The 27,937-nt window shown below is 57.1% G+C and overlaps 1 protein-coding gene and 1 pseudogene across 5 annotated transcripts; one reads left to right on the forward strand and one right to left on the reverse strand.

The window, feature by feature from the left end:
• The first annotated feature begins 1,020 nt into the window (after nt 1-1,020).
• KLHL26 (kelch like family member 26) lies at nt 1,021-27,915 on the forward strand. 5 transcript variants are annotated; one of them, XM_070373358.1, is made up of 5 exons: nt 1,023-1,161; nt 20,042-20,217; nt 22,513-22,695; nt 25,004-26,704; nt 27,726-27,915. In XM_070373358.1, the coding sequence occupies exons 3-5, from the start codon at nt 22,514-22,516 to the stop codon at nt 27,775-27,777; spliced, it is 1,935 nt and encodes a 644-aa protein (XP_070229459.1). In that variant the 5' UTR covers nt 1,023-1,161; nt 20,042-20,217; nt 22,513; the 3' UTR covers nt 27,778-27,915. The 5 variants fall into 5 exon arrangements, with proteins under 5 accessions (XP_070229456.1, XP_070229461.1, XP_070229458.1 ...); XM_070373359.1 differs by having other exon boundaries at nt 1,029-1,161; nt 20,042-20,165; XM_070373355.1 differs by lacking the exon at nt 20,042-20,217 and having other exon boundaries at nt 1,021-1,161.
• Nucleotides 3,659-3,758, reverse strand: LOC138988676 (U6 spliceosomal RNA; annotated as a pseudogene).
• Nucleotides 27,916-27,937: the final 22 nt, after the last annotated feature.

Below are 27,937 nucleotides of genomic sequence, written 5' to 3' on the forward strand. Positions count from 1 at the left end.
GAGGAGAGGAAAGGAAGGCAAGAAAAAAGAATAACAAAGAGAAAAAGGAAGGAAACAGATGCAGGTCTTTGCACCCTGGCTGAAGACTAGGGTTTTGGGCCTCTCGAGCTGGGAGGTCCAAGCGGGCTTGGTCTGGTGAAATGGACTTTGGGGGTGTAAGTGTGGGTTTGAAGGGTCTGTAGGCAAGGATCTGGGGGAGGGAGTGGGATTTGAGTGGAGGATGGGGGAGATAACTTGAGGGCAGGGGTTTGGGGGTATAGGAACCAGAACTGAGGGTTCAGCAGGAGGTTTGGTGATCTGAGCGCAATCCGAGGGTGGAGATTCTCTGGTGTGGGAGAGGTGGCTCTGGGAAGATGGGGGAGGATTGGGACCCAAAGCTGGGTTGGAAGTCTGATGCCTGGGCTCTAGGTGAGTTCCTGAGACCTAGGGAGGTCTCGGGGAGGGAGTGACCCTGGAAGGAAAGAGGAAGCGGGTCTCAGATTTTCTTAGATCAGTTTCTCCAAGTTCCTCCTCTCATCTTGGCTCGGGGCCCGCCACTCGCCTTTCCCAGAACAGACCCCGCTTCTGAAGTGCAGTGTTTCACCATCGGGCAGCTCCTACTCCTGTGAGTGAACTCTCCCTCTCCACCCACTTCTCCCGCATCCCACTGTCGCCTCACTCCTCCCGAGAGGCTACTCTCGGACACGCACAGGTTGCCTTCGCCCCGCCCCTCCAAGATAGGCCCCTCCCTCTACCCGGGCCACGCCTCTTCGTAGACCGTGCCCCCCGCCCCTTCCCTGGCCCACCAATCTCTCGTCCCTCCTCAGACCCATGCCTGCACCTCTTCCCAGACTCCGCCCCTTTCCCCAGGCCCCGCCCCTCCTGTCCCAGAGCAGTACCGGCTCCTGCCTTTGCCCCCCCGCCCATTCTCAGACCCCGCCCCCTCCCGGGCCAGGACCCACTCCCTTCTCAGACCCGGCCCCGCCCCTCGCCTAGGGCCCCGCCCTTCCGCAGAGCAGGCCCCGCCCCACCCCCCGCGATTTGGTCTCCCGAGCCGGCGCGCGCGGTTCCCGTCACTAGCACGCGCGGTGGCGGCGGCGGGAAGATGGCGGAGTCCGGCGGCAGCGGTGGCGCTGGTGGCGGCGGCTTTGGCGCCGGTCCGGGCCCCGAGCGCCCGAGCAGGTGAGACCCAGCCCGCAGGGTGGACCTGCACCTGCCCCAGGGCAAGAGTGGCCTATGAGGAGTCCTGGGGGTCCTGAGAGGTGCGGGATGGCTTGGACCAGCTCGAGGATCTTTACGGGGGCTGCGGGCTTTAGGTGGCCATGGAGTACTGGGGGGACTGAGGGCTATTCATGGGGCATTTGATGGCGGCTTGGGGGCCCCCGGACCTCCAGGCATCTGCATGTGTCCTTAGGGGCCAGAGAGGGCTTTGAGGGACATGGAGATCTGAAGGGAATCCCAGGGGTTCCTGATTGTGATATGGCCATGAGTAACTGAGGATGCCAAGAGGTCTGGGAGGCAGGGAGGTCCTGAGTAGGGGCCATAGGCAATCTTGCAGTTGTTGAGGCTGTCCTGGGGACTGTGAAGAGGGGACTGGGGGAGCTTGGAGGGCTGAGGCCCAGGGCTTCCTGGAGGGTGCTGAAGGACCCTGAGGTTTCTAAGAACCTGAGGTCCTGAGGTCCTGAGAACGTGCTGAGGGGATTTGGGGTGGGTGAGGACTGTAGAAGGTTGGGAGTAGGAGGTGCAAGTGAACCTGAGGGCCTGAAAGAGACCCAAGGGATCTGGGAGAATCTGAAAGTGGAAGCTGGTGGTCCCAGTGAGTTCTGATGGGCAGGGAGGGGTCTGGGGGTTCTGGAGATCCTAAGGGGCTGAAGTGGGTCTTGGGAAGCCTGAGAATGGTTTAAAAAGCCTGAAGGTTTTTAAAAAAATATATGAGGAGGGTCCATCTTGGGGCTCCTCCCTCTAATCCTCTTGGGGTGTAAATTCCCACTCCCTAGGGCAAAAAACTTGAAGCAAGGTCTTGCCCTCAGATCATGGTGGAAGAATTCACCCCTTTTGGTCTGAGAGAGGCCCCCTTTATCTTTGGCCGAGTCCTAAGAATGGTTGTTTGAACCCCAGAATTGGCGTAGTAATTGAAGGTATTTATATGCATTGTTCTGGGTTCTCAGAGGGAAAGAACACCTGTGTTACGATGCAAGACCTTCCTCTGTCTTTCCATTGCCCAAGGCCAGCATGGTCTAGATCTCTTCATCCAGGCCCACCAGGACAGCCTACTACCATTGGCTGGCCGAGCAAGTAATTTGGCCTTTTTCTCGCTTGTGAGCTTATGGGAGCAAATAATTTCAGCCAACGTGATAAATGATAAAGTGGTTAATACTGGTGTGTTACAGAGTCAGTCCTCGTTGTGGGGACCTGGGTGCTTGAGTTGGGCTTTAGAGGCCTGTAGTGGGGAGCAGGGAGAAATCAGTAGATTTGGGAAGACATTCTGGGGGGTAGAGTGGATAGGACTTGGTGACCAGCAGGAGGTGGCATGTAATGGACAGATAAGAGGTAACATGAACCCTAGTCCCTGCTTTGGGCCCTGAGTAAAGATAACCTGGGGCAAAACCAAGGTATAATTAGTAACATGCTGTACAGTTCACTCATTTTACCTGAACAGCTCATTGAGTTTTAATAATTTATAGAGTTATGTATCCATGAACACAATCCAAGTTTTCAGAAGGTGTCCATCACCACAATGAATTCCTTCAAGCCCCTTGCAGTCAATCCTTCTCCCAGCTGTGGCCCCAGGTACACTCTGATCTGCTGTCACTCCCTGTAGTTTTGTCTTTTTAGAAATTTTATATGAATGGAATCATGTAATATGTAGCTTCTTGTGTCTGGCTTCTGTCCCCTAACAGAACATTTTTGAAGTTTCATATGTGTCACAAGTATCAGAAGTTCATTCTTTTTCACTGCTGCCTAGTATTCCATTGTATTGATGGACATGATTTGTTTGTCCATTTACTGGCTGATGGACATTTGAGTGGTTTCCATTTTGACAATTGCAAATAAAGTTGTGGTGAACATCTGGGTATGCGTCTTTGTGTGGACATACACATTCTTTTTTTAAAAAAATTTTCTTAAAAACATTTATTTTTATTTGTTTGACTACAGTGGGCCTTAGTTGCAGCATGCGGGATGTTTTAGTTGTGACGTGGGATGTAGTTCCCTGACCAGGGATGGAACCCAGCTTCCTTGCCTTGAGAGTGTAGAGTCTTAGCCTGTGGGCCACCAGGAAAGTCCCTGTGTGGACATACACTTTCATCCTCTAGGAGTGGAATGTCTGGGTCCTATGGTAGGTGCAGGGTTAAGTATTTTTTTCTTTTTCTTCAAGGTAAAATGGGTCTTTTATTTATTTGTACTTAAACTTATAAACCAACCAGTCAGACTAGGACTATTATTATCATGATGTGCCAAAATACAGAACATCTTTCCACAAATACTGGAGTGATGAACAAATAGGAGTGGTAATAAAACAGAGCAAAATGGCAGAGGAATCCATGAAGCACTCTGTGGTGCAGCCCTTCACCTTAACAACTGAGGTCCTTGACAAGCAGGGCCTTTGTATCCCAGAAAAATGTAAAAAATAGTTCATCACATCTTTGTACTTTTGTTTCCTTTTTTTGAGATTAGATTAAAAAGTACAGAATGCTTCACAAATTTGAGTGTCATCCTTGTTCAGGAGCCATGTGAATTTCAATATTGTTCCAGTTTTAGTACATGTGTTACCAAAGCAGCTCTTGTAGGTTTAAGGAACTGCCAAGTTGTTTTCCAGAGTGGCTGCACCCTGACTGTACTCCTCCCAGCGATGTGCAAGAGTTCCAGTTGCTCCCAATACCTGACATAGCCAGTCTTTAATTTTAGCCATTCTAAGTGTACGTTGGTATCTTATTTTGGTTTTATTTGCATATCCTTATTAACTCATGATGTGGGATATCTTTTCTTGGTCTCAGTGGCCACGCAGGTCTTTGATAAAGTGTCTTTTCCAGTCTTTTGTTCATTGTTTCCTTGGCTTGTCTTCTTGACTTGGACTTCTTTTCGTGTTCTGGATACAAGTCCTTTATCAGATGTACTATTTGCAACTATTGTCTCCCAGCCTGTAGCTTGCCTTTTTGTTTTTTTAATGGTATCTCTTATCGGGCAAAAGTTTTATCATCTTGAGGAGGTCTCCTTTATCTAGTTCTGCATTATGGATCTTGTTTCTAGTTTCATATCTAAGAAATTTTTTCTAAACAGAGGCATTTTCTTTTTTTTTTTAATGTTTACTTGTTTGGCTGTGCTGGGTCATAGTTGCAGCACGTGGAATCGTTCGTCCTTCATTATGGCACACAGGCTCTTTTAGTCAAACTGGGCCCCCTGCATGGGGAGTGCAGTGGCATAGCCATTGGACCACCAGGGAAGTCCTGGAGGCATTTTCTTTTTAAAAATATTTATTTATTTAATTTTGGATGTTAAAGAACCTTCAGGCTTAGTTGCTCTGGGACATGGGGGATCTTAGTTGCCCAACCAGGGATTGAACCCACACCCCCTGCATTGGAAGGCGCAGTCTTAGCCACTGGACCACCAGGTGAGTCCCCTGGAGTCATTTTATTAAAAGATATCTCCCTCATCTCTCAGATGTTCATTTGCCTCCTACCATCCATCCCAATGAAAAATCTGTTGTCTGGAGCAGCTGACGCGGGGAGGGTCTTATCCCTTAGATGCTCGTGCGGGAAAAGAGCAAGAATCCTTCATATGGTGAGATGGAGATCAGAATTGGAGAGAGATTGCACACAAGATTCTCCCAAGGATCCTTCTGAGATGTAGAGGCCCTTGTAGGGTTGGTCATTTATTCATTCCTTCATTTATTCCAAACCAACCATACCAGTACATGACCTGCCTGTACCTCATACCTCTTCATCCTTCCATTCTAAGATCATGGCCCCTTAGAGGCACCTGCCTGACTCCCCTGAGCTCAGCTAACCCCGGGAACACTTTTTCTGGTCACTTTGTTGTGTTGGCTTTTTGGGGTAAAATTTATGTAACATAAAACTCACCAATTTAAAGTGTACCATTCAGTGGTATCCAGCATATTCACAGTGTTGTGCAACCATCACCTCTGTCTAGTTCCAGAACACCTCCATCAGCCGAAAAGGACATCTTTTTCCCATTAGCAGTGGGTTGCAGTTCATTCACAAGGTCGTATGTATAAGTACTTCATTTCTTTTTATGGCTGTGTACCATTCCATTGTGTGGACATATTTTGTTTATCCACTTACTAGGTGGAAGGACGTTTAGGTTGGTTCCACCTTTTGGCTGGTTTGGATAATGCTGCTGTGCACATGCATATACAGGTTTTTGCCTGAACACCTGTGTTCACTTCTTTGGGGGTCTGTACCAGAAGTGGAATTGCTGGGTCCTGCGGCTGCTGTGTGTCCTGGAACGTGCACTCACCACCCAACACTACTTGGTGTGCTTGTTAGTGGACATGCCTTGAGGGTGGAGAACATGTCTGTCTTGTCCACTCTTGGTCTTATATGCCTGGAGCAGGGGCAGCCCAGAGGAAGGAAGTGTTCAAAAAATATGGTTGGGAGGGAGGGATGGGGCGGGACGAATGGATAAATGAGTGGAGTGTGGAAAAGCTCTCTAGGGCTTGCAGTCTGGCTGGTTGAAGTCCCTACTAGGTGGTCACATCCGTCCCTTGTCTTCTTGGGGAGACTTGTGAGGCTGCCAAGGACTGGGGGGAGGCTGGCCCTGTCTGTGAGGGTGGTTGGTTTCCCAGCCTTCCAGGTGGTGCCTGCATCTGCCTTGTTGTCCCGTGAAGGGTTTTGTCACTTGGCCAGGGGTGGGGGCGGTTCCTGTGTTTCCCTTAGCCCTTCCAACAGTCCCACAACTCGGAGAACTGTCCTTAGGAGTGATGGCGTTCCCCCCTCCACCCAGCAACACCCCCAGCATTACGTAACTTGTTTGTTCCGAGTTCACTTTTCTGCAACCAGTGGGGAGGAAAAAGAAAGAGAAAAGCTTATTCTCTTTCCTTCCTATCTCGAGGGATCAACAAAAAAACCCGTTGCCTAGTAGAGATGGTCGTTAATGACCAAGCCGAACCTCCAGGATGGACAGAGCGTGGCCGCCTTAGCTGGGGGCTTGCTGAGGGGATCCTAGCTCAGCCTTGGATCCTAGCTCCAAGGCTCCGTCACACCAACGATCCTTGTTCTGCGGCAGCCCCCCTCCCAGCTCCACCTCAGGCCTGTGACGGGAGTCTAGACTCCTAGGGAGAGAGGACGTTTGTGGGGTGTTGTGAGAAGGAGGGGGACTCTCCTGGGAGCTGCACCACCACAACTAAAATCCCGTTGCTGTGAGGAACCCGGCTGGCTTATTCAGGAGGGGCCTTCTCGCCACAGAGGCTCTGCAGATGCTGGGCCTTTGGCGTTCCTCTTTCCTCAGCCCGTCTTTCCTACAGGTGTCTGGATGGGGCCCGGTCTCCCTGACTCACGCGGCTTCTGGGGGACAAGGCAGAAGCATCTGTAGAGGGCCACGCCAGCCACAGCTGTTTCCCTGGGAAGCCATACCTGGGGTACCGCGAGAGTGGGTTTGGCACGGTTCAGTTGCGGCATCTGCTCCTGACTTGGTGGCTTTTGCTTGTTTAAACGTCCTTCACCAGCCCTCTCTGGGTGCTCCCTAGATCTTCTCCACATATCCCCAAGGCTCTGGGAGAGCCAGCCCCCAACCCCTGTGTGAAAGACTGGAGATCATTTGGCCTTCTGAGAAGGTTCTTGTTCCTTTGGCCTCGTCATCTTTTCAGCTGAGAGGGAGAGGCAGGAGTCTGACCCTCCAGGGACAGGGGCTCCTAGGAGTTCTGGGAATGTGGCAGCGTCAGGCACCTCGTGAGACCCGCTTGCTTGTTGCCTGCCTTGGGCATGTCTGCAACCCTCTGGGTGTTAGCGCCTTCATTTGGGAAGTGTTCAAGGGCACCCGGCATATTGCACGTGTGTGTGTGAGTGTGCAGGTGGCAGGGTTGTCCTGCAGTCCTCGTGCCGTTAGCATTCTGTGCACGGCCCACGTGGCCACAAAGGGACCCTGGGGTGTTTGCTGGTTTTGTTACTGAGCCGGGGTGGCAGGTTGGGAAGAGAAAGCTGGTCTCTTAGTCTAGGCTGCCACACAGAATGTCATAGACTGGGTGGCTTTTAAGCAGCGGAGATTTATTTCTCAAAGTTCTGGAGCCTGAGAAGTCCAAGATCAAGGTGCCGACAGATTTGGTGTCTGGAGAGGCCACTTCCTGGTTCATAGACACAGTTTCCTTGCTGTGCTCTACGCCGTTCTCTGGGGTCACTTTATAAGGGCACTAATCCCATTCATGAGGGCCTCGTACTCATGACCTAATTAATTACCCCCCAAAGGCCCTGCCTTCTGATACCATCACATTAGACCATCACATAGGTCTCAACATATGAATTTTCAGTCTTTGGTAGTTGGCTTGAGCAGTTTGAAGGACACTCATATGTTTACTTGGTGGCCACGTAGCAGGGTCAGTGGGAGAACGGAACGCGTCAAGTCTGAGCTGCTTCTGCAGCAGCACGAGTGCAGATGGCACCACGTGAGCCTACCACTGGAAACAGAGTGGAGCCTGAGCTGGTGGGCCTTGGCAGAGTACAAGGGTGGGGGCAGTTGAGTCTGGAGCGAGGGAGGGAACGCGGAGCTGGAGGCGTGCAGGGCCGCCTCTGAGAGTGAGGCGCCCTTTCCTCACCTTCTGGCCGGCAGGGTCCCTTGAGCTCATGATGTGAAATAGCTCTGAACACTGCACACTTCGCCCCGAATTGTGCAGCCCGATTATCTCACAGCTGGACCGCTTCCAGCCGGTAGCTGCAACCCCCAGGGGACAGCCTTCTCGTCGGCCATTCTTATGGGGTAGGAAGGTTTTATTAGCCTCCGCTATCATTGTGCCGTCTCTAGGGAGCGGGCTCAGTATCCTTAACTTTCCTTAACTGGTTATTTTTTTATTACTGATCCTCATGGGAGAGCTCAGTGAGGCCAGGTCGGAGGTTTGTGCCTGTCTCCCCGCCCACTTTAAGGAGGGGCTTCTCTGCACTCCCGCCCTGTGGTCTTTGGGCATGTTTCAGGCTCGGGGTTGAAGGCCCTGGAGAAGGGAGCAGGGAGGGCGGCTTCTCAGCACGCCCAGTTCCTTTCTCTTGCGGACAGCACTCAGCACTCATCTGGCGCCTGTTTGTTCTGCCGGCAGTCGTCACCTGCCTCCTGTGTCCCCACCGCTTTGTGTGGTGTTGGACATACGGGCCCCTGGACAGAGGGTGTGGGCCCATGTGGGTTGCTCACACCCCAGCATGTGGAACTCTTGGGCCATCATTTCCCCACGGTTGCCATAAATGATCCCGAGGCCGAGTTGGAGATTCCTGTCTTCTCCAGAAGGTTCTGGGAACCCCCTTACAAATGAGGTGGACCAGAGGCTCAAGGTTAGGGCCATCAGCTTGGGGGAAGGGAGGCTCGGAGGTGGACTGTTTTCTGGGTACAGGCAAGTGGCACGTGTAGATTCTAAAGGTGGAGGAGCCTGGCTTGTTAGGGTTCCTGAGGGCAGAGAGGAACTGGAGAGGGTGAGAGGGAGGAGGGGGAGACAGAGGCACGGGCGTAGGGTTAGGGTGAGGGGGTGCCTGGGTCAGATTCATGTTTCGGAAGGATCCTTCTGGCGAGAGATGAGCCAAGGCGGGAGGCCGTGGAGATGGTGAGTTGTGAATGGGTTTGGGGAGGATTCAAGGTGGAAAGTCTTGTGTGACATGCTGACCCACGGTGACAGCCAGGCGGGGCATCACCAGTTCTCAGGCTTCTGCCATGGACCAAGGAGTGAGTGCTGAGGGGTACCCCTCAGGCAGGAGGAGGCCCCACTTGGCTTGAGAGTCTCTGCTGTCTGAGAGCAACCGGAGGAGGCAGGGAGCAGAGACAGACATCTGGCCTGGATGGCTCAAGGTCCCCCCCCCTCTCCTGGAAAGTCCTCACACCTCTCCTTGCTCAAGGGCTTCTGCTCTCCCACCAACCAGGACCTGGTCCTTCCCAGTTTGGTTCCCGCCTCCACTCTGACCTCCTCCTTAAGAGCACTCACCAGGCATGCACTGATTTGCTCTTTCTTCCTTTAATCTATTGACACACGGTGATGTTTCCACCTTTGAGCCACATCTAGTTCCGGCCCTTTCTTCCACCTTCTCCTCATCCTGCCCTGAGCCCCCACTGACTTGCCCTCCTGCTTCCTGTCCCCCGACTCCCGCTGGTGGCACCCTCCCAAGGCGGGCATCAGACTGGGCTGCTCCCTTGCCTGACACCTGCCAGGGGCTTCCTAACTCTCAGAACAATGTCAGAACAAAGTCCACTTCTCCACGTGAGCCCCTTGGCCCCTGCCACTGCTCCCCAGACTTCCAGAGCTTGCGTCTCCAACCGCACACTGGCACCCCTCCTGGCCTTTGACCTCGCCCTCCCTTGGCTGGAGTGACCTGTCCCAGGGCTTTGCACAGCTCCAGGGTTGCCTCCTCGGGGCCTGGCCACTCTGCCCACTGTGACCCCGCTGCCTGCCCCTTTGTTCTCTGGCCCTTGCTTGTGGTCCATTCTGTGTCCCCTGGAATGTGCGCTCCCTGAGGGCAGGGCTTCATGGTGGAGGCCCTGATACAGCCTAGCAGGTATTCTCCCCACAGTCTGCGATGGACTTGCCAGAGGAGCTGGCCTGACTGGAGGCTCCTGGAACAGCCCTCCACTCCGGCTGAGCCAGGATCACTCTGCTTCTCCTGATTTGAGTTAATGGCAGGAATGTTGTTGTTCAGTCGCTCAGTCGTGTCCGACTCTTTGCGACCCCATGGACTGCAGCGGGCCGGGCTTCCCTGTCCTCCACTATCCCCCGGAGTTCGCTCAGACTCATGTCTGTTGGGTCGGTGGCGCCATGGTTCAGGCAGAGAAACAGAAAGTCACGGGCGTGCGGTCAGGGAATCCGCCTCCATTAGAGAGCAGCCAGTGGGCAGTACCCTTGTGCATGTGCTTCATGGGGTTCACGGCCAGAGTCACAGTGCTGCGCTGAAGACGAGAAAACGTCCCGCCGCTCTCCGTGTCCAGCTGCCTGCAGGGGGAAGTGGGGGGCTGGGGCCCTCCTCCTCCTCCTCCTGTGGTAGCCGCTCCACAGCTGTGCAGACGGCTCTTAACACTTGTTAACCCCGAGTCTCCAGTCCCTTCCTCCTCCCCCGCCCCTCCCCGTCTCCCTCCAGAGAGCGCTGCTCAGGACTCTCACAGCTCATCCCCCCATGGCCAGGAGAGCGTTTCCCTAACATTCCTCTGCGGAGTGGGTTTTGGGGCGCATCCAGGGTGATTTCAGACCCCTCGCCGAGCAGCCCAGCCGTTGAGCTCTTCCCGTGGACCACCTCGCCACACACTGAAAATATTGTGATTCGGGAGGAAGTAACCGGCACCTGGGGGGAATCACAGACCTTTCCTGTGAGGGAAGCAGCTTCCGGAATTGAACACACTCGGCCTGGAGGAAATCTTGAGGGGTGGACCTCTGGGCTTTTAAAGGCCTCAAGGGGGGGTCACCCGAGGATCGAGCGCCGAAGACGTTTTCTGACGCCACAACTGCAAAATTCCACAGGGGTCAAAGACAGACGGGATCCGAGCGGGGCTGGGCTGGGCTGGGCTGGATATCCGGAGAGCTTGCCTCTCAAAGGGATGTTAGAATTTGAAACAGTCTGCTGGAGGAAGCGGGAGCAGGCAGACATGGTCACCCAGAATCTTCCACGGCTGGAGCTAAGAGTGGGGCATCTGGGGGGGTGGTGACAAAGTGCCCACGAAGCAGCAGGCATCTAGGGGGCCCACTGTAGACCCTGAGGCAGACTCCACTTAAAAAACTTCCAGGACTGTCATCGAAAGCCATAACTGTGTGCTTACCGTGGTGGAGTCTGGTCCCGGAGGGCTTCTTGTGGTCTTTTTTCTCCCCGCTGCTGTCATGCGAGGGGTAATGGCAGCCCCTGTGCCCGTAAGGTGGGGAGGCTGGGAACAAGTGTTTATGCTCCACGTGAGTCACTTGCAGAAGCTCTGAGTGGTGTTTTCCCTGCTGAGGTTGATGGCATCGGGCGGCCCTGCAGCTCCGGCCTTAGGCATGCTTTCCGCAGTTTAGCGTTTAGAGTTGCTGAACTTTCACAGAAGGGGCACGGGGAGCTTGCTGACCTTGGCTGTGTCCTTCCAGGCAGGCGGGGCTTGGGCTGTCTGTTTGGTCACCGCTCACTGGCCCGCAGAGCTGCGAGGCATTCTCGCCTCCACTCCCAGGGCAGGAAAGCTGTGTGCATGGCAGGGAGAGATGGTAGCTGGAAAAGTGTTGACTCCACAGTGGTTTTTCCAGAGGCTCGTCTGGAGTTCAAGCCCCGGATTTGGAACTTCTGACATCAAAGGCCCCCGTTGGTTTCAGGAGCCAAAACCTCAGCTCACTGCCTTCAGTTAAAAAATAAAAGCTCATCGTTCATGTAAAAAATAAGTTCAGGGAGAATTCCAGTTTTAGGTACATTACATACAGGCCTCAGATGATTCCCCTGCAATCTGTGTCTCCCGTCCCTCAGCTCTCTGACTTCCTTCCTGGTTGGGCAAGGTGACTTTGCTTCCCACCATCCTGGCAACCCTAGGGGGAAGACAGCCTTCCATCCTGGTGGCTGCAGCGAAAGTCCCAGGGAAGGCTCTGATTGGGTCAGATGGGTCACACCCCCTCTCCTGGGACCAGGCTGGGTCCTGGGAGGCTCTGGTTGGCCAGGGTGGGTTGTGAGTCTCCCTTTTCAGCTCAGGGGTGGGTCTGCTTATCCTTACCGCTGGGGCTGAGAGTGAAGGAGGAAATCAGGGGTTCCTTATTAGAGGAAGGAAGGGATATTGCACTCCCCCACCCCAAATGAAGATATTCATGATTGGCCCCTTTTCTTGCCTAAGTCTATGCTGCTATTAGAAGATCCTTGCTGAGCCATACCTGTATCTTTGTCTGCTTGTATATGACCTAGCATCACTGGGCATGAGCATGTGCCATTTGGCAGAACTGTCCCTTTCAGAGCCTCACACCTTCCCTGCCAGGGGAGGCAGCTGGGCTGGGTCCTGAGATGTTGGAATTTTCAGTGCTGGAATCTCACGGGATTTCCCAGCAGTGTTCTGGGGCCAGGCAGTCTTGTGCCTACTTGCCTGATGTGTAGAGGGAAGAGGTTGTGCTCATTCATGTGGCCACATCTCCAAGCCCAGGGCAGCAGGGATAATGTGGGGGGATGGGGACTTACTGGGATCAGCCTCTTGTCAGTGGGTGGGAACAAAACAAGTGAAGCTTCAGCCCGAGATCTGCTTATTAGCCACCCTTTCCGCCCCTGGCATGGGGGCCCTGGCTGAGCTTTGAGGGGTCGTGGAGGCTGTAGGGAGCCCTGCCCAGGCCGTGAGGGCAAGGAAAGCCTTGGGGGAGACCTTCTCCTTCGAGAAGGCTTGGAAGGGTGGATGCTGGAGGAGCGTGGCAGAGCTGGTGGGCTGGAGAGTGCAGCATGGGGAGGAAGGGTGGAGGGGACGGAAGGAGCTGGCTGTTTGCTCAGGGCATAGCATGAGCAAAGTGTGCAGGTACGACATCCCAGAGAAAAGCCTGCTGAGGGCTTCCTGGTTGAGCCCAGTCAAGGATAACATACCCGTTCCCAGGAGTTGGACCAGGGGGTTGAGTGGAGGGGATAGCAGCAGGTATATGGGACAGGCAGAGATGGGAGTCAGGCCCCAGCCACTGCTGCCACCTAGCAGCCGTCTACCTGCCCCCTTACCCATTCATCATCTATCCGTCCGTCCATCTCTCCATCTAGCCAGCCTTCCACCCACCCACCCTTCCATCCACTCATCCATCCAGCCATCTATCCATCTGCTCGTTCGTCTAATTAATCTACCACGTCCCTCATTATCTATCATCCATCTACCCATCTATCCATCCATCCATGCACTCAGCCATCCGGCCATCTAATCAACAGGCATGACCGAGCTCTGAACACATGCTGGGCACGGTGCCAGGTGCTGGAACACAGCAGGAGACAGAGCCCACCTTGCCCTGCCTGTTGAGACTCCTGACTCAGACTGGAGGAGACAGACAGACTGGAAACGGATGGTTTACTGGATGGTGTGATGGGCAGGCAAGACAAAAAGAGCTGGGTTGGGGGGTCAGAGTGGTGTGCAGGCTTGGGTGGGGCTTTGCTACTGGTGACCTGGCAGAGTGGGGTTCCCCCCTCATAACAGCTGGGGAGTTAACAGGCTCGTCCACCCCCTTGCCCCGGCTGCCACCCAGGAGCTGTGTCCTGCCCTCCTTGGTGTCTGGCTCCACATGCACCTCCTGGCTCGGCCTTCCTGGTGAGTGGTCCCTGCTCTCCAAGCCTCAGTTTCCCATCTGCATCATGGAGATGATCAGGGGGCCATCCACCTGGGGCTGCAGAGAGGCTGACACTGACCTCTTATGTGCCGTGTGGCCTTGGGTGGGTGCTTGAACCTCTCTGTGCCTCAATGTCCCTATCTATAAGATGGGGCAGTCGTGGTGGATCCCTCTCCAGGCTGCCCACCAAGAGATGAGCTGGGACCCGGGTCGGCACTTCTCCAGCCTGCATAGAGTGGGTGCTTGCTTGCCAGGAGGGGGAGGGGGGTACCTTGTAGGTAGAGTGCTTGCTGCTGGTGAGGGAAGGGGGTGGTCTATGTGTCGCCTTGAGAAGTTGCTGAAGTTGGGCCGGTCAGGGATTGAGGAACTGCTGCCCACAGGGTTCTTTTGTCCATCAGCAGTGGCTAGACCCCACGCGTCCTGGGCTCCCTGCGGCAGCACTGAGAGGCTGGGCTGAGGCCAGAGGGCCTGAGCAGGAGGCACAGCGGGACTTGGGGGGCCCTGCACGCACTGTGGCCCTGAGGAGCAAAGCGTGGGGAGCCGCAGGGAGTCACCTTGAACGTCGGCGTCGCCTGCTGCTGGTGGGAGAGTGGGCCGTGTCTGTGGGGCTCTCGGCCACACCCCAGTGAGTGCCGGGGGAGTGCAGGGACCCACGCAGTGTGTCCCTGCCACAGAAGGGCAGGAGGACGGTGCTGGCAGCACGTTCCCCTCAGCCTGGAACAGAGCCAGCACCGAGTGAGGCCGTCTGGCGCCAGGCTCTGCGTGGGATCTCGCCAGGGTCTCTCGAGGCTGGTGACTTGTGGGGCCGCACAGACCCCCACCTCTGCTCCAAGCCCCTGGAAATTTGCTTCTTTTTACTTGCCTGGGTCTTTGGGAGGAGTCATGATGGTTCTTTTGCGGTGGACGTGGGTTCTAGAACCCATCTGCCTGCCCAGCCACGGGCTCAACCCCCAGCCTTCCTGGCTGTCACGTGAGGGCCCTCAAGGGTCACCAGTCCCAGGTGCCCGCAGGTTGCCTGGTTCCCTCCTGCCCGCACGCCCCAGCAGCGCCTCTCTTCTGTCACCTCAGCGCTGTCCCGCAGGCATGGGCAGGGAGGAGCCACGGACAGACGTGGCGGGGGTGGCCCTGCACGCTGATGCCCTGAAGGCCAGGTGGGCAGGTGTGGCCTGGCACTGCTTTGCGGGGCTCAGGGCGAGCATCTCTGGGGGTGCCGTGCTCCCAAGCTGAGCTCACAGGGGCCCCAGTTGTGCCCATGGCCTGGCTCTTGGAGGAGGCAGAACAGGTGGGAAGCCGTGATGAGTCTCTGCCCCTGCCTGGCCCGCCTGGCCTCCCGCAGGGTGCACAGATCCGCCTTGGCACTGGGCATCCTGATTGGAATTACAGCAGAAGATGTAGGAAATAACGAGCATGATGACCAGCAGGGAGAAATAAACAACATAACTGCTAATGCTGTGGAGAGCGCCCAGGCTCAGGGGCACATGGGGTCTTGGGCCCTGGCCAGATTTTCTTTCTCTCTGGATCTCTGTCCCCGCACCGTCTCTCTCAGCGGTTTGGCATCCCGGCCTGCTGGGACACTGCTTTCAGGACCTTCATCTGCTCCTGGGTTCTCCACTTGTCCACCCAGCAGCCCTGCTCCTTGGTCCGCTGCCCAAAGAGGCTGGGGCTCCAGCTCTGCCAGAGGACCGCAGGCTGCCCCTTACTGCGGGCCTGCGGCTGCCTGGGGGTGAGGCGGGCGGAGCTGGCCTGGGGCGAGTGGTCCCAGGAGGGAAGGAACTGACGTTAGCATGGGGGCCGCAGGCCAGCCTGCGCGTCTGAGGGCTGCTGCCAGGTGCCAAAACACGGTGACTCCATCCTTCGGGCTGGGGGCGCAGGACCCAGAGCTGTGAAATATTGTGGTAACCACAGCAACAGCAGCTTGCGAGTGTCTGCCTTTGGGGGCCATGTGGGACCCTGGCTCAGACGCACCTTTTATCCGTGGCGCTGCGACCCCAGGGGTCAGCACAGTGGCCTTGGCCGAGTCAGCAGTTGCAGAGGAGCAGGAAGTGGGAGCAGCCTGCAGATGTGGGGGTGGGGGGCACTCTGGGCCTCAGTTTCACCATCTTGAAGAGGACACTTGCCACACTGCCCTCCTGGGCTGTGCCCATGTGCTCTGTCAACGAGCCTGCTGTGTGAGGAGTCAAGCGGGCAGGAGAAGCGAGCCAGAGAAGCTTCCAGTATGGCTGGACAGGAGGCCAGGGGTGGTGGTGTGAGAGCCAGGCCAGAGAAGTGGCAGGCGGGTAGCCGATGCTTCTCCGTCCACAGCCCAGCCCCGTCCCCAACCCCCATCCCCCTCTCTGGTCTCTGTCCCCCATCTCTGGGTCTCTCTTTCTCTCTGGGTCTCTGTTCCCCCATTTCTGGGGCTCTCTCTTTCTCTCTGGTTGCTTTCTCTCTCCCTGGTCTCTGTCTTCTACTCTGGGTCTCTTTCTGGTCTCTGTCTCTCTCTGGGTCTCTCTCTCTCTCTCTCTGGCCTCTGTCTCTCTCTCTGTGTTTCTGACTCCCTCTCGGGGTCTCTGGCCCCCTGTGTCCCCCCCCAAGTGCAGCGTCTTCCTGCTGCTGTACCCAGGACCCTGGGGCGGAGTGGCCTGGAACTCCCTGGTACTGCGTCGGCCGGGGCGCGAGCCAACCAGCTGTGCTGCGCTGCTGCGCTCCATCGAGCCACATGGACAATAAAACCAAAATTGGCTTTGAAAGTGGAAGTGCTCTCCGTTTTGAGGGGAAGTGAGGGAATTTGCATGTCAGAACAGTATGTTAAAGGGGCAATACCGTCAGACTCTGTTCTGGCCTGAGTTTTGGGCTCCATGTGGGGGTGGGAAAGGATTTTACAAAACCCCAAAGAAATGTTTCCATGAAATTCTTTCTTGTTCTTGCCTCTTCTTTCTCTCTCTCTCTTTTTTTTTTCGGACATTCCAATGAAAAGAACTTTCCGGGGCTTCAGATCTCTCCTGTGAGCTTGGGAAACCGATCGTGGAGACCAGGGCCAGCAGGCGGGTGAGGGCAGGAGGTGGGGAGCACCCACCGTGCCGAGTGCTGCTCCTCACAGCTCTCAGTGCCCCCGGGGGGCCCGTCACTGTTCACGTGGCCCCGCACCTCACACGGCCGCCCCTCACTAGGCCATTCTGCCTTGGACTTGGGTCCCCTCAAAGCAGGTTCTGAGGCAATGGCTCTAGCCCATGGTGTATTTTGGGGTGTCGACCTCATGAACAACTAAGGAGGAAGGAAGGAGCCCATGCAGGGGGTGCTAGCCAGGATCTGGTGACGGTGCGGGCGGTGGGCTTGGCCGGCTGGGGAGGCCCTGGGATCCTGCCATGGGTGTCCTGGGGGGGCTTCCCCCACGCAGTCCCACCAGCCATCAGCCCTGGGCAGGGACACCCTTAGGGAGGCAGCCGCCGTGTCCCGTGTCATGCCTGGGCCTGCACATGCCCGAGGGCGCCCGATGACAGTGCCAGGGGGACATGGTGTGCGGGCTGGGGTCGGGACAGCAGGGGGCATGCCCTCCGTGGCCAGATCCAGGCTGAGGGTGCAGCCGGGGTGGCCTGCAGAGACGCCCTGACCCGGCTGCTGACGCACTGGCTCCGATGACTCAGCACGGGTGACCGTGGCTCGGGTGGCTGTCTGGAGGCTCGGACCAGCTCAAGGCCTGCCGCCGCCGCCTTCCTGGGGGCCGTGGCCCCGCCTCGCCGCCGCCCCCTGTCTGGGCCGGCCTGAGTAACGGGCCTTCCCTTAGTCATCGGGCCCAGGCTCCGGCCCTCCCTCCTCCTGCTGCCCACCTCCGCCCAGCCACGCCTGCCTGTCTGTCCAGGCCGGCTGCCTCTCTCCCTCCCCGAGCTCCCCAGAGGCTGCGAGGTGTGTGTGGGGGTAGATGTCAGGGCTTCAGAGACAGTTGTCCCATTTCTGAGATGGGAGGAGGAAAACGGCCTCCTGAGGTGCTGGGCGCCTTGCTGGCGGCACATGGAGGCGGGCCTGGGGAGGGCGAGGCATGCGCAGAGAGGGGCTGCTTCCTGCCCACGTGGCGCAGCGTAGGCTCCACACCCTGTAAGGGCAGTGCTCTGGGCTTGGTAGGGGTGTTCTGGGCTGGGGTGCCCTAAACCCCACATTGTTGTTGTTGCTTAGTTCCTCAGTTGTGGCCGACTCTTTGCGACCCCATGGACTGTAGCCCGCCAGGCTTCCCTGTCCATGGGGTTTCCCAGGCAAGAATACTGGAGGGTGTTGCCATTTCCTTCTCCAGGAGATCTTCCTGACCCAGGGATCAAACCTGCATCTTCTGTATTGGCAGGCGGATTCTTTACCTCTGAACCACCAGGGAAGCCCTATAGGAGCTTTTTAATGCTCAGAGTATGCACGGCCTCCATGCTCAGCTGGAGGGCAGCCCTTTGTACTCTCTTAAAGGGTATTTAGTTTGTTTCCCATCTCCAGCCCCCAGTGAATATCCTCAACACATCTCTCAACTTGCGCAAGTAAGTGTATCTCAGAAAAATCCCGGAAGCAGACTTGCTAGGTTGAGAAGATGAGCCATTAGAATTTTGCTAGGTCTCTCAAACTACCTTCCTGGGTGTTGACCCATTTCAAACTCCATCTGGAAATAGACAGGAGTGTCTGCTGACAGATGGCCTGCCTGATGACTCTGTCCACCTGAGGGGCGAAGCCAGTCCTTTGGCAAGCACACTTTTCTTATCATAAGTGAAGCTGGCTCTGAGGTCCTTCCAACGAGATGTGCTTCCTTTCCCATGAACCGTCAGCCCACAACCTTTGCACATCTTTCTGTGATATTGCTGGCTTTGTATTGATTTCTTGGTGCTCTTTATATATTAAGGACCACAGTAAATATATACTCAGGGACCAAGCAGCCCCAGGGTGAAGTTACCTCAGGTGTGAGATTTTTCTTCTGGTGAAAACACGCATGGGTGTACCAGTTCCCAGGGCTCAGTGGACACAGGAAATCCTCCCACCTTGCCTCACACTCTCAGAGGAACTTCGAAGAAAAAACTAAGGCCGGCTAAAAGCAAAATGGCAAAGGCTGGGTAGTGGGAGTGTAAAAATGTGTGAGGCGAGGTGTCCGTGGAGAGGCCAGCCAGGCTCAGTTGGCACCTGCCATGAGCCAGTGCTCTGTGGGTGGTTCCAAGCTTCAAGTTCCCAAGCACTTGGCCCCATTCAAAGGCCGGCAGGCAGCTTGTAGGGGTGGTGGCAGGGTGCAGCCCCCCACTGGGCCTGGCCAGCCCAAAGTGAAGCTGGGGAAAATAGGGAGTCTGCCATCCCTCGTTTCCTGGGAGGTGATGGGGGCCCGGGAGCCTCTTGGCAGCCCTCTGCCCCATTTGAGAGCTGAGAAAAATCAAGACTCAGAGGACTGAGGAATGTGCCTGAGTCGCGTGGCTGGCAGGTAGCAGGGCGGCCTCGGAGTCCTGCCCTCTGCGCCTCACTCCAGGTGCCGGGGCCTGGAGTGGCAGATGCTGGGTGCAGCCCAGCAGGCTTTTAGAGTGGGTCTGGCTGAGATGAGCTCCCGGGCTCTGGGTCCTGGCCCCGCGCTCCAGACACTGCCCAGGGCCAGGCTCGGTTGGATGACTAGGAGGCCCTGGCAGTGCGTGTGGCGTGCTGGTGCCACCTGCACGTCACCTTTCACCCCGCAGCCCCGCTGTGCACACTGAGTGGCGTCTGTGCAGAGTGGCTCTGCCGTCCCCGGGGTCACCCAGACCAGCAGAGTGTGCGTCGACATCTTAACACCGTCCCTGGTTTGAGGTGGGCCTCTTCTCCACCGCCGGGCCCCAGGAGGGAGGTTCCCACCAGCCGTCTCTGATCCTAGGCCGCTGTGCTGTGCAGGGAAGATGGGGGCGCCTGGCCCCAGGCAGGAGGAGGCCCGTTGCGGGCTGGAAGGTGACCCCACACAGGGATGGCCCTGATGGAAGCCAGGCTATAGGGCCAACACCCAGGATGCTACCAACCCCTCTGCTCCCAGGGAGAGGCTGGGCGCCCCTGTCTAACCTCAGGGGTGGCAGAGCTGGGAGGAGAAGAAGCTGAGGACATCTCCACTTTCTGGCCTCTGCCCCTCTCTTTTCCCAGCTCCTGTTCCCTCCCACGGGACACTGACATGCCTGTTCTGGATAATTTGACCATGTTGGGCCCCCGTTTCCCTGACTGTGTGCCTGGCAAGGGCCGGCTGCTCTGTCTCATTCATACTGTGTCCTCCCAGCCTTGGGAGGGGGCCATGGGGCTGACAGAAAGCCCTGAGGATCTCGGGATGGACCCAAGCACCTCAAGGATACTTGGAGGCTCCTGTGGGACACAGTGTTGGCTTTGGCGATCCAGAGCCCATTGTGGAGTGTCGGCGAGAGGACACAGTGAGACCCTGTCCCTGGAGATGTCCTGGCCAGGGGATGGGTGCAGTTTGAGGTCCTCTGAATCCCGAGGATCCGTAATCTTCAGAATGGGGGTCACTCGCGGGTCTTGGGAAACCAAGAGAACAGAGACTTGGGTCCTAGCAGTGGCCCGTCCAGGAAGGATAGCCTGGATGCAGCAGCACTGGGGAGAGGCGGGGGGGCATCTGAGGTGGGCGTCCACTCCATTTAGCCAGGCTAGAGACTCATGGTCCTCCTGGGCCCCTTTCCTTCCCTCCTTCCACAGTCTGCACACCCAGCCTCCAGCTCCGGTTCCTGGTGCCACTGGCCCCCTGGCCTCTCCGGCGCAGATGCTCTGAGTCGCACGCGTTCCTGCCTCCGGGGACAGGACGGCTTTCCACTCAGTGCAGGTGGTGTCCCCCGACACATCCCCACACCTTTGGAGTCCTGAGCACCTTGCAGGTCTGTGGGCAGCGCTCAGGGCCCTGCAGCCCCTCTGCCCATTGACTTAGTTCACCTCCTTTCTTGAGGCTTCTAGAAGGGCCACTGAGGTGGGCAGCCTGTGTGAGTCGGGGACCTCCTGTCGGCAGCAACTGAATGCCGTGTGCTTGACCCCTGGTTGGGGAGCTGGTGGGCAGTGGGAGCCAAGAAGCCTTCTTTCTCCTCCTGCATTCTTGGAAAGACCAGTGCCCACATTCCTGGCCCTCATTTGTGGGCAGGCGTCCGTCCCAGGAATGGGAAAGCACGTTCCAGAGAGCTGGAGGCCATGGGGAGTGAGCAGAGGACTGGGGACGCTGGCCTTTGCCTGGGTTGGGGGGTGCTGGGAGAGTCCTGGGAAGGTTATTGACTCCATGGAGGCTGAGGGGCATGTGCCTTTCTTTCTTTTTTATAAGTTTGGAGTTTTTAAAAATATGTATGTATTTATTTGACTGCGCCGGGTCTTAGTTGCGGCATGCAGGATCTCCGATCTTCCTTGCAGCACGTGACAGGTGAACTTTCTTTTAGTTGTGGCATGCAGGCCTACTTCCCTGACCAGGGATCAACGTGGGCCCCCTGCATTGGGAGCTCAAAGTCTTAGCCAGGGAAGTCCAGGCCTTGTCTGTTTCTGTTGCATTTGGAGATGAAGTGATACATTAGGGCCTCCTAAACTCTTATTTATTTTTTTTTACTTTACTGTTGTTTAGTTGTTAAATTGTGTCTGACTCTTTTGAGACTCCATAGACTGCAGCCCTCCAGGCTCCTCTGTCCGTGGGATTTCCCAGGCAAGAATACTGGAGTGGGTTGCCATTTCCTTCTCTATAAACTCTTCATTTATTGATGCATTTCTGCAAAAGTTTTCCAAGATGAAATAGCAAAGGGGACAGTGGCTAGGAGGTAGGGGATGAAGGGGAATGAGTAGGAACAATAGGGACTGAGCCACAGAGGACCTCGTGTACTGTGAGGCCCTGAAGGTCATGGCTCATTTCACACAGGCCCTGAGAAGGCTCCAAGGACCTTGAGTTTTGTTTTGTTTTTTGGGGTGAAGTTCACGTAACATAAAAGTCCCCATTTTCAAGTGTATAATTCAGTGGCATTTAGTGCTTTGACAGTGTTGTGCAACCATCATGTCTTTCTGGTTCCAGAACATTTTCATCACCCCAAAGGGAACCCTGGATGGGCAGTCACTCCCCACCCTCCACCCCCAGCCCCTGGCAACCACTGATCTGCTTTCTGTCTGTGGATTTCTGGACAATTCATATAAATGGAATCATGCAACATGTGACCTTTTGTGTCTGGCTTCTTTCACTTAGCCTGAGGTCTTCAAGTTTCTTCCCTATGGTAGCCTGAATCAGCTCCATTCTTTGTCATGACTGAGTAATATTCCATCACATGCATACACATTTCATTTATTCATTCATCCACTGGTGGGCATTTGGGTTGTGGCCACCCCTCTCCTTTTCAAAACTTTATTTTTATTGTAAGACAGCCTTTGCCTTGTGCATCCTCATTTTGATGGGATGTGCCAGAATGTGTCTTCCTTCTCCCATCCCCCTAGCAAGCTGCCCCCACAGGTAAATCCATCTTCTTGAAGGGAGTTATACTTGGTTTTATTGCTTCTTTATATTGGCCCCAGGGTGACAGGAAGATCCCATGCAACCTGCTGTTTCCTCGGGTTCAGTCCTCCTGTGTCCTCCACAGCCCTGGGGCCATGAGGTTGGGACGCCCCAGTTGGTCCAGTGATCAGAACTCCACGCTCCCACTGGAGGGGGCCCGAGTTTGATCCCTGGTCTGAGCAGGCAAATGGCTACAGGAAGCAGAGTAGTGGTGACTGGGGGCTGGGGAAGGGGGCTGGGGGGTGACTGGCAATGGGTATGGGTCTGCTTTCACCTTGCTGATAGCCGTGATGGTTGCATAACTTTGTGAGTGGAGTTTATGCCACTGAATTGTACACTGCAAAATGATGACTGTTATATGAATCTCACCTCAATTAGAAAGAAAAGGATATGTGGGAGCCTCTGTGGGTCTTGCATGAAACCTCGCCTATTTCATAGGTGACAGTTGGAGTCTGTACATGTGCCTCCGCTGCCAAGGCCAGCCAGCGGGCAGGTGGCAGTCATCACTGGGACCCAGGTCCGGCTTCCGCTTCTCGGGGATGGGTTCTGGCAACTTCACCTCCACCCAGGGGCAGCTTCCTGCCAAGCCTGCTCAGGGCCCCTGGGTGGAGAGCAGATGGCTCCACGGCCGCTCAGCTGCCTGCCCACCTCTGCTCCCTCACAGCATGGCTGACAAGAACGGGGCCCTCAAGTGCACCTTCTCGGCCCCCGGCCACAGCACCAGCCTCCTGCAGGGCCTCGCCACGCTCCGCGCCCAGGGCCAGCTCCTGGACGTCGTGCTCACCGTCAACCGAGAGACCTTCCATGCGCACAAGGTGGTCCTGGCTGCCTGCAGCGACTACTTCAGGTGTGCAGGGCCCCGGGGTGGAGTGGGGGCACCGCCCGTCCCAGAGGGACCATCCCAGGGCTGTGCCTCCAGCTGCATCCAGCCCAGGATGGCTTTGAGGGAAAGAGGCTGAGGTTCGCCCATCTCTGGATTTAGAGAGAAGCCAGATGTCCAGTAAGCCCACAGGTTTTACCAGGTTTGCTGCTTGTTCAACCCTGGGGGACACGGAGCAGACAAGCCGGGCATGCCTGGGGGCAGAGGTGGGAGCCCGCTTAGCAGCTTGTGCCCTGCGAAGGTGGCAGGGCGCCATTGGGTTTTCATCCTGTCTGATGCCTGCTTGTGCCTAATGCTGTTCTGGGCCTTGGAAATTTGGTGGTGATCAAAGGCACGAGTTCTGCCCTTGCAAGCCTGTGTGCAGGCCGGGGGATGGATGGTAGACCTAGTCGGCAGCCCCTGTGGGTACCAGGCTCTGTCCAAGACGCCGTGTTATGAGTGAGGCCTTGCTGGGTGTCCGGGTCTCTCTGCCCAAAGACTCTTTCCTGAAGAGCTCGGCTGGGCAGGGGAGTGAGGGTCCCACCCAACCATTCTCACCCGTGGGAAGCTATCACAGCTCAGGGACAGTCTCCCTCATTCCCTCAGTGACCAACTGGTCAGCTTCCTCCTGCCGCCTGAGAGAGCTGGGGTGCCACTTGGGGGTGGTTCTTCAGCCCCACTTTGCCGGCCGTCTCTCAGAGTCCCAGCCCAGGTGCCCACCCTGGGTCTCATGGTCCTTGCAACTGGGGTGCCTTGCCTGGTGCGCCCCCTGGCTGCCCGCCCCATGGTCTCACAGAGGCCGTTCTGGGGAGCTGGAGCAGCCAAGCCATCTGGGGCGCCGCTTCTATTTTTATTCTGGATTTGGGGACGGGCGGGCCGGCCGAGCCAGAAATGCCCTTTAAAGGCTCCTCTGCGCTGGCACTGCAGTCCGAGAGGCCTTAAAAGGCAACGCTCCCTCCCATCGCCGTGATCACTTCTGCCTTCGATGGGCTGATGGGACTCGTGGGGACAAGAAGAAGCGGGGTCTGGGGGCTGGTGGAGTGCTGCTGCCAAGGGTTGGGTGGTGATTAGTCGGTGGCCCCCAGCTGCCCCCAGCTCGGCTGTCTCTGCTCCTGGCCTGAGCTGGGCCCACCCAGCAGGGGACTAGGGGATGCGCATCTGCCAGGCGGTGTCTGAAGTTCTCCCCTCAGGCGGCTGTCACGAATGTGTGCTGATGGGAGTTACAACTCTGATGAGGTGCCAGCTGGTCCCATGAAAGGACCCTGCCACTCTCCATCTTCTAGAACTTGCCAGGAGCCCTGAGCAGGCACTGGGGTTCTCACCCCTCTTCCTGGTAGGGGACCCTCTGGAGCCTTGTGGGGCTGGGACCCAGGGCCCGTGTGTCTCACCAGCACTCACGTGAACACCGCTTCTCGGGACAGAAGCGCGTGGCTGACAGAGCCGGGGTCACTTGCTGCTGGGGTGGGGCTCACAATGGACTGGTGTTCCTTTAGGCCATTCTCAGGGGGCTTCCCTGATCACCTAGGCCTCTGGAGATGGCACGGACTCTAGCATAGCTTCCTGACGGGCCCTCTGACCTGGGGACCCTCACCCTCTCCAACCCCTGTGACAGTGACCCAAGACCCAGGCTGGGGAAGGTGGAGCCTCCTGCCCTGGTGGGCCAGGCTGTCCGTGAACCATGGTGCATTCTGCCTTGGGAGACCTTGCTTTGTCTCCGGAACTTGCCGTGGGGGAGCTCTCCCAGGGCTGGGTGTTAAGGTGGGCCAGGGGAACCTGTCCTCAGTCAGTTCAGTCGCTCAGTCGTGTCTGACTCTTTGTGACCCCATGGACTGCAGCACCCCAGGCCTCCCTGTCCATCACCAACTCCCGGAGCTTATTCAAACTGACGTCCATTGAGTTGGGGATGCCATCCAACCATCTCATCCTCTGTTGTCCCCTTCTCCTCCTGCCTTCAATCTTTCCCAGCATCAGGGTCTTTTCCAATGAGTCAGTTCTTTGCATCAGGTGGCCAAAGTATTGGAGTTTCAGCTTCAGCATCAGTCCTTCCGATGAAAGTCCTGTCCTCAGAGTCAAAGCCAAACCCAAGATTTGGTCTCCTCTTGGGGAACTGCACCCACCCCGCAGCACACAACCCATGGTCTTCACCCTCTGAGTCCTTGGGCCCTAGCACTGCTAACCTCTGGGTTAGGCTGGCAGGGCCCCTCGTGGGGAGCTGCCGTTTGTAGGAAGATACGTGACTAGGGGGTAGATTAAAAATCTTTCTTTTCCTTTCTGTGTGTCTTTGATGAACATCCAGCCTGCTTTCCCCCAACTGGTCATGCTCTGCTTGCAGTGTCCGGGGTGTAGGGGGCCAGGCCTTCCTGGGCAGCACACAGCCCCTGGCTGGCCTGAGGCCCCACGCTGTGTTTCCGACCTTCAGGGCCATGTTCACGGGTGGCATGCGGGAGGCGAGCCAGGACGTCATTGAGCTGAAGGGCGTGTCGGCCCGCGGCCTGAGGCACATCATCGACTTCGCCTACAGCGCTGAGGTGACCCTGGACCTGGACTGCGTGCAGGACGTGCTGGGCGCCGCCGTGTTCCTGCAGATGCTGCCCGTGGTGGAGCTGTGCGAGGAGTTCCTCAAGGCCGCCATGAGCGTCGAGACCTGCCTGCACATCGGCCACATGGCCACCACCTTCAGCCTGGCCTCGCTCAAGGAATCGGTGGATGCCTTCACCTTCCGGCACTTCCTGCAGATAGCCGAGGAGGAGGACTTCCTGCACCTGCCGCTCGAGCGCCTGGTCTTTTTCCTGCAGAGCAACCGGCTGCAGAGCTGCGCTGAGATTGACCTGTTCCGGGCGGCCGTGCGCTGGCTGCAGCATGACCCAGCCCGGCGCCTGCGTGCCAGCCATGTGCTCTGCCACATCCGCTTCCCACTCATGCGGTCCTCGGACCTGGTGGACAGCGTGCAGACGCTGGACATCATGGTGGAGGACGTGCTGTGCCGCCAATACCTGCTGGAGGCTTTCAGCTACCAAGTGCTGCCCTTCCGGCAGCACGAGATGCAGTCGTCACGCACCGCCGTGCGCTCAGACGTGCCCTCGCTGGTGGCCTTCGGGGGCACCCCGTACACCGACAGTGACCGTTCCGTCAGCAGCAAGGTGTACCAGCTGCCCGAGCCGGGCGCCCGCCACTTCCGTGAGCTGACGGAGATGGAGGTGGGCTGCAGCCACACGTGCGTGGCGGTGCTGGACAACTTCGTGTATGTGGCCGGGGGCCAGCACCTGCAGTACCGCAGTGGTGAGGGCGCCGTGGACGCCTGCTACCGCTACGACCCCCACCTCAACCGCTGGCTGCGCCTGCAAGCCATGCAGGAGAGCCGGATCCAGTTCCAGCTGAACGTGCTGTGCGGCATGGTGTACGCCACGGGCGGGCGCAACCGGGCCGGCAGCCTGGCCTCAGTGGAGCGGTACTGCCCGCGGCGCAACGAGTGGGGCTACGCCTGCTCGCTCAAGCGCCGCACGTGGGGCCACGCGGGCGCCTCGGTGGGGGGCCGCCTGTACATCTCGGGTGGCTACGGCATCTCGGTGGAGGACAAGAAGGCCCTGCACTGCTACGACCCCGAGGCCGACCAGTGGGAGTTCAAGGCGCCCATGAGCGAGCCCCGAGTGCTCCACGCCATGGTGGGCGCCGGCGGCCGCATCTACGCTCTCGGCGGCCGCATGGACCACGTGGACCGCTGCTTCGACGTGCTGGCCGTGGAGTACTATGTGCCCGAGACAGACCAGTGGACCAGCGTCACCCCCATGCGGGCCGGCCAGTCCGAGGCTGGCTGCTGCCTGCTGGACAGGAAGATCTACATTGTCGGGGGCTACAACTGGCGTCTCAACAACGTGACTGGCCTCGTGCAGGTGTACAACACCGAGACGGACGAGTGGGAGCGCGACCTGCACTTTCCCGAGTCCTTTGCCGGCATTGCCTGTGCCCCCGTGCTGCTGCCCCGGGCCGGGCCCCGCAGGTAGCTCCCCGGACCCCGGTTACCGGCTTGGCTGTCTGCTGTTTCTGCCAGGGGCTCGGTGGGCGCGGGTCCCCGCAGAGAACTGGGCCACCCTACCCCTGGGCCGGCCTCCTGGGGCCTGCCATGTGGGTCCGGCACCCTCTGCGCCCCTGCTTCCTTCCTGAAGCAGATTCTGGCTCCACGCCCTCAGGGGGAGCCTGCCAGCAGCGTGGCTGATGTGCTGTGGCCGCCAGCTCACACCCAATGCGGTTTTCTTGCCCACCTCGTATTCCCCCTGGTGGGTGGGAGTTGGGGTCTCCCCTCTCTCCCCTCCCTCTGCCTGGAGGTCTGAGACGTTCAGATGTGAACTCATTTGATCCTCCAATTCCCCCCCACCCTCTCTGAGTTGCATGTGTCTTTTTTTAAAAAAACACACCCCAGATCTCTGTGACACACAGGAGCAGGAGCGGTGGCTGGGAGGTGCCTGACTGAGGCACCACCTGACTGGGGCCAGAAGGGCATGTTTCTGCCTCCCCAGTGAGCCCGAGCTGCTGAGTGGGAGGGGCCCAGTGCTCATCTCCATTCCTGACCTGGGTCCTGGCACCTTCAGGGTGTGTGATCGTCTGCTTTCAGGAGGGAAAACCACAGCCACCTCCCAGAGGTGGTCCTTAGGGGCCTTAGGCCTTCCACTTGGCTCTGGGTGACGTGCAGGGCTGTAACAAGAATGGGGGTGAGGCTCCTCGTCCCGGCCCTGTCCCATGAATGAGCGGGGACGCTGGCCTCGGAATCTCACAGCGCATCCGCATTCTGCAGGCCTGTCCCGTGATTTTAGTTCTGCCCCTTTCTAGCCCTCTGCTCCCCCACCCCCACCCTCTGTGCAGGTTGACGTGCCACCAGGCCTGTGCCCACTTGGTGCGGGGAGTCAGGCAGGCTGTGAGGCTGCTCCCTGCGAGGGATTTGTGGCATCTGTGGCCACGTTTGTTTTGGAGTCTAAACCTCAAAACCTTTTTTTTCGTTTGGTTCTCTTTTGCTTTTTCTTAAGAGGCCAGCACTGCTGTCTTATAAACGAGATTTGTACCCTCGGGGCAACTTAAAGTGTCTCTTCTGCTGCTAATGGACGATTGATGTCGTGTCTCTGTGACCCTCGCACCATGTGAAGAATTAACCTCAGACCTTAGCAGACGTCATCGCCTATTTTCCTTATATTTAATAAAAATGTTATGGTAAAAAGATGGAGTGGGCCCAGTGTTGAGC

Source organism: Bos mutus, chromosome 7 (assembly GCF_027580195.1).
Source record: "Bos mutus isolate GX-2022 chromosome 7, NWIPB_WYAK_1.1, whole genome shotgun sequence".
NCBI classification, from domain to species: Eukaryota; Metazoa; Chordata; class Mammalia; order Artiodactyla; family Bovidae; genus Bos; species Bos mutus.